Source organism: Homarus americanus, unplaced genomic scaffold (assembly GCF_018991925.1).
Source record: "Homarus americanus isolate GMGI-L3 unplaced genomic scaffold, GMGI_Hamer_2.0 scaffold34360, whole genome shotgun sequence".
NCBI classification, from domain to species: domain Eukaryota; kingdom Metazoa; phylum Arthropoda; class Malacostraca; order Decapoda; family Nephropidae; genus Homarus; species Homarus americanus.
Genome location: NW_024739403.1, coordinates 1,890,820 through 1,896,819, shown reverse-complemented (window position 1 = coordinate 1,896,819; position 6,000 = coordinate 1,890,820). Strand labels below are relative to the sequence as shown.

At 45.6% G+C, this 6,000-nt stretch overlaps 1 protein-coding gene across 1 annotated transcript in view; it reads right to left on the bottom strand.

Moving 5' to 3' along the window:
* LOC121874608 overlaps positions 1-6,000 on the bottom strand; it is a 49,048-nt gene that overhangs the window by 19,605 nt on the left and 23,443 nt on the right. The window contains exons 10-15 of the mRNA XM_042378835.1: positions 5,448-5,690; positions 5,076-5,175; positions 4,014-4,112; positions 3,708-3,780; positions 2,912-3,011; positions 2,130-2,309 (exon numbers count right to left, since the gene is read on the bottom strand). Of these exons, the coding sequence (XP_042234769.1) occupies positions 2,130-2,309; positions 2,912-3,011; positions 3,708-3,780; positions 4,014-4,112; positions 5,076-5,175; positions 5,448-5,690 (795 nt within the window). The remainder of the gene's footprint in view (positions 1-2,129; positions 2,310-2,911; positions 3,012-3,707; positions 3,781-4,013; positions 4,113-5,075; positions 5,176-5,447; positions 5,691-6,000) is intronic.

The window sequence follows — 6,000 nt, the reverse complement described above, 5'->3', positions numbered from 1 at the left end:
CACCCTCCCCCAATAGGTACTAACACAACCACCCCCCCACAGGTACTAACACAACCACCCCCACAGGTACCAACACAACCACCCTCCCCCAATAGGTACTAACACAACCACCCTCCCCCATAGGTACTAACACAACCACCCTCCCCAATAGGTCTAACACAACCACCCTCCCCCAATAGGTACTAACACAACCACCCTCCCCCAATAGGTACTAACACAACCACCCTCCCCCAATAGGTAACACACAACCAATCTCCCCCCACAGGTACTAACACAACCACCCTCCCCCAATAGGTACCAACACAACCACCCTCTCCCACAGGTACCAACACAACCACCCCCAATAGGTACTAACACAACCACCCTCCCCAATAGGTACTAACACAACCACCCTCCCCAATAGGTACCACAACCACCTCCCCCAATAGGTACCTAACACAACCACCCCCAATAGGTACTAACACAACCACCCTCCCCAATAGGTACACACAAACACCTCCCCACAGGTACTAACACAACCACCCTCCCCCAGGTACTAACACAACCACCCCTCCCAATAGGTACTAACACAACCATCTCCCCCAATAGGTACTAACACAACCACCCTCCCCCAATAGGTACTAACACAACCACCCTCCCCCACAGTACTAACACAACCACCCCCCCAATAGGTACTAACACAACCACCCTCCCACAGGTACTAACACAACCACCCCCAATAGGTACTAACACAACCACCCTCCCCCATAGGTACTAACACAACCACCCCCAATAGGTGACTAACACAACCACCCTCCCCAATAGGTACTAACACAACCACCCTCTCCCATAGGTACTAACACAACCACCCTCCCCAATAGGTACTAACACAACCACCCTCCCCCATAGGTACTAACACAACCACCCTCCCCCAATAGGTACTAACACAACCACCCACCTCCATAGGTACTAACACAACCACACCCATAGGTACCAACACAACCACCCCATAGGTACCTAACACAACCACCTCCCCAATAGGTACTAACACAACCACCCCCTAATAGGTACTAACACAACCACCCTCCCCCAATAGGTACTCAACACAACCACCCTCCCCCAATAGGTACTAACACAACCACCCACCAATAGGTACTAACACAACCACCCACCTCCAATAGGTACTAACACAACCAACCTCTCCCAATAGGTACTAACACAACCACCCTCCCCCAATAGGTACTAACACAACCACCCCTCTCCCACATAGGTACTAACACAACCACCCTCCCCAAGGTACTAACACAACCACCTCCCCAATAGTACTAACACAAACCACCTCCCCAATAGGTACTAACACAACCACCCTCCCCCAATAGGTACTAACACAACCACCCTCCCCCTAATAGGTACTAACACAACCACCCCCATAGGTACTAACACAACCACCCTCCCCATAGGTACTAACACAACCACCCTCCCCCATAGGTACTAACACAACCACCCTCCCCAATAGGTACTAACACAACCACCCCCAATAGGTACTAACACAACCACCCCCAATAGGTACTAACACAACCACCCTCCCCCAATAGGTACTAACACAACCACCCCCAATAGGTACTAACACAACCACCCCCAATAGGTACCAACACAACCACCCTCCCCCATAGGTACTAACACAACCACCCTCCCCCAATAGTACTAACACAACCACCCCCTCCACAGGTACTAACACAACCACCCTCCCCCATAGGTACTAACACAACCACCCACCTCCATAGGTACCAACACAACCACCCTCCCCCAAGGTACTAACACAACCACCCACCCTCCAATAGGTACTAACACAACCACCCTCCCCCAATAGGTACTGACACAACCACCCACCCCCAATAGGTACTAACACAACCACCCACCTCCAATAGGTACTCAACACAACCACCCACCCCAATAGTACTAACACAAACCACCCCCAATAGGTACTAACACAACCACCACCCCCAATAGGTACTAACAAACCCACCTCCCCAAAGACCACCACAACCACCCACCTCCAATAGGTACTAACACAACCACCCTCCCCCAATAGGTACTAACACAACCACCCCCACCTCCCACCCCACTAGGTCTACTACCCTTCCACACACATCTTACCTGAACAATACTGGACAGGTAAAGAAGTGTGTCCTCAGTTTCAGGATAAGTCAAAGCCGCCCCTTCGCTCTCACAGGTTGACTGAGCCGTAAAGAGATCAAAGTCGGAGTTGGTGCTGGTGATGAGTTTGTAGCAACGGCCTCTGTACTCCGTGTAGTCATTTGGACAGTAACCTAGTAGGGATTAGATAAAGGTTAGGTGAGGTTAAGTTTGGTTGGGTTAGGGTAGTAGTGACTTTATTTGTTGATTTATTATCCACATAAAGTGTGTAATATGTTCAATGAGAGGGGAGGTAAACTACGTGAGAGGGAAGGTAAACTAAGTGAGAGGGGATGTAAACTAGGTGAAAGGGGAGGTAAACTAAGTGAGAGGGAAGGTAAACTAAGTGAGAGGATGTAAACTAAATGAGAGGGGGTGTAAACTAGGTGAGAGGGGATGTAAACAAAAAGAGAGGGGAGGTAATCTAAGTGAGAGGGAAGGTAAACTAAGTGAGAGGGAAGTAAACTAAGTGAGAGGGAAGGTAAACTAAGTGAGAGGGAAGGTAAACTAAGTGAGAGGGAAGGTAAACTAAGTGAGAGGGAAGGTAAACTAAGTGAAAGGGAAGGTAAACTAAGTGAGAGGGAAGGTAAGTGCTATTTATCCCCCGTAGACACACCATTAATGTCCCCTACACACACGCGCGCGCACTGCCACCTGTCCTGGAACAGGCTTACACTATTACCTGGCTCCTGTACAAGGAGTTACAGATAACCTGACATAAGAACAGACTAGTTACTTGGAACTTGACACAGGTAGAGCAGGTCTTCTCCAAAGCAGTCCTGAAGCACGGCCTCTCCCTTCTTGTTGACTGTGAGGCATTTGTTGTCGCCAGTGAACTGTAGTGGCAAAAATTAGAATCAGGAATTAGTTAAAAAGCAGGAATCAGTCAATACAATCAGGATGGAAAGAATCAGAGTCGGGAATCAGTCATTGCAATCAGGATGAAGAGAGACAATCAGAATCGAGATGTTGAAGAGGGACTCGAGAATCAACCAGATCTTGAAAGAAAAGGGTGACGCAGAGTGAAGAATCAGAACGGCGAAGAAATAGCAAGTCAGAATCAGACCAAAGATAAAAGTGGGAACCAGAAAATATAATCAGTCACAATCAAAGAATCTAAATCATAATTAGGAGAAAGGGAATCTTAATTTGAATTAGAACAGAAATTAGAGTCAAAATCAGATTAGAACATAAGAACATCAGTGATGACAATCAATACTACTGGCACAGCTGTGTGTGTGTGTGTGTGTGTGTGTGTGTGTGTGTGTGTGTGTGTGTGTGTGTGTGTGTGTGTGTGTGTGTGTGTGTGTGTGTGTGTGTTTATAGTATGAAGCACAGAAGGACAGGTGTCTCTCAGGTGTGCAGGAGAGACAATTAACCCCCTAGAATACTTGAACTTTTACACATGTTTAGGTAATTTTTACCACATCAACTTTACTTAACACAGATTTACACAACAGCTTAAAGACATCTTTATTGTTCATGAGTAAATTTGTGTTTTATGGCCTGATGGATGAACGAAGTCAACTCACCGTGCAGTCACTACAGGGTACATTCTGGGGTAGAGGGGGTTGGATGGGGTCCCCGGACCCGCTGCCTACAGGTCTGTTGAAGTCGTTATGATGTAGTTGCATGAATTATCTCTCGACAAAAACATAATTGCAAAAACTATGTAATGAATCACTGTTTAATACCTCCAAATATTACAGTACAATTAAATAATTATCAATTACAAACTGTATGAACAGAATTTTAGTATATTTTCCTTGTGATGCTCATCGTTAATAATAATAACAACATGTCTGGAAGACTGTACTAAGATGGTGTTAAAGACTCACCTGTAGATGTGCGCCGTCAGGTAAAAGTTGTCCTCCGATAAGTTAGTAAGGTCACCAAGGTCATCGATCACGGCCAGCGAAGAGTTGAGCTCACCACACCTGGGGAGAGGATTGTTTTACACACACACACACACACACACACACACACACACACACACACACACACACATGCACACACACACACACACACACACACACACACACACACACACACACACACACACACACACGATAAGCTTGATATATAGAGTGAAGGAGAGGAGAAGAGTGAAAGTAAGAGAAACATAGATAGAGATATGAACAGATAGAAAGGAAGAGAGATATGGATCAATAGTGAGGAAAAGAGATGGAGAGAGAGAGAGAGAGAGAGAGAGAGAGAGAGAGAGAGAAGGAGGAATAAAAAAAACGAAAGCATAAAAACATAGAAAAAGAGAGATAAGGAGAAAGGAAGAGAGATGAACACAAGAGAGGAAAATGTGGAAAGAGCTCACACTTACTCAGGCGCTACATAATGGTGCTCACACTCACTCAGGCGCTACATAATGGTGCTCACACTCACTCAGGCGCTACATAATGGTGCTCAATCTCACTCAAGCGTCTACATAATGGTGCTCGATCTCACTCAAGCGTCTACATAATGGTGCTCGATCTCACTCAAGCGTCTACATAATGGTGCTCGATCTCACCTGCCAAGTTCATATAATGGTGTTCACTCACCAGGCGCTGAAGCATAATGGTGCTCAATCTCACCTGCTGCCCGGCGATAATGGTGCTCGATCTCACCAAGCGTTCATATAATGGTGCTCACACCACCAGGCGTTACATAATGGTGCCTGCACCCATTCCGCTGCCCATACGAAGTTCGATCTCACTCAAGCGTCAACATAATGGTGCTCAATCTCACTCAAGCGCCAACATAATGGTGCTCAATCTCACTCAAGCGCCTACATAATGGTGCTCAATCTCACTCAAGCTTCAACATAATGGTGCTCAATCTCACTCAAGCGTCTACACAATGGTGCTCAATCTCACTGGGACTCTACATTAACAGCACACACTCACTTCTGCGCCGCTTCTGTTATCCCGAATGTCACCACCTCGCTTCCCTCTTGATAACACTTTGTCATGTTGGTTGATAGTTTAAAGTCGCCAGGACAGACCACTAAAACAAAGAAATAACCCTAAAGTTAAGTATCCCTAAAATAGGCCTGAAATAGTCCTAAATTATTTATTGAATATCCTTATACACCTACCTAAAATATCACGAGTATATACTTTAAATTTCCTTAAAAATATACTGTAAATTTCCCTTAAAATATAATTGAGTCTTCCCTAAAATTTCCCTAATATATCATTGAAATATAACGCATATCTATCTATCTATCTATCTATCTATCTATCTATCTATCTATCTGTCCGTCACTAAGAACTTACACTGGCAGGGTAAGTTTAAGGTTCTTGACCATGATGGCGATTCCCCCTCAGCTCCAGGTAAACACTCTATAACCCCGGAGGTGGTGTAAACTCCTTCAGTTCCTTCCATCATATAGTCGCCGACGCAGGTGTAGTTGATTTTGGTGCCGACGAGACGGGAGATAGGCACATGTCCATACCAGGTTGTGGGAGGGTCTGACTGCCAGCCCAGTTCCATTACGTTATGTAGTGGGCACGCGATTTCTAAGTGGTAATGGGGGTAACGGTGTGAGTGAGACGGGTAACACACACACACACACACACACACACACACACACACACACACACACACACATACACACTTAGGGGAAAGACACTTAGACTTAAAAGCAAATACGTATAAGTGACATGCAGATAATTAAAGACAAGAGAAATATAGTTATGGAAACATGAAGAGAAGGGTAAATGAGAGAGAGAGAGAGAGAGAGAGAGAGAGAAAGTTGGGCAAACACGAGGGGAGGAGAAACAGAGATAAAGTTGGAGTATTCTTAATTATCAACCAAACAAGATACAA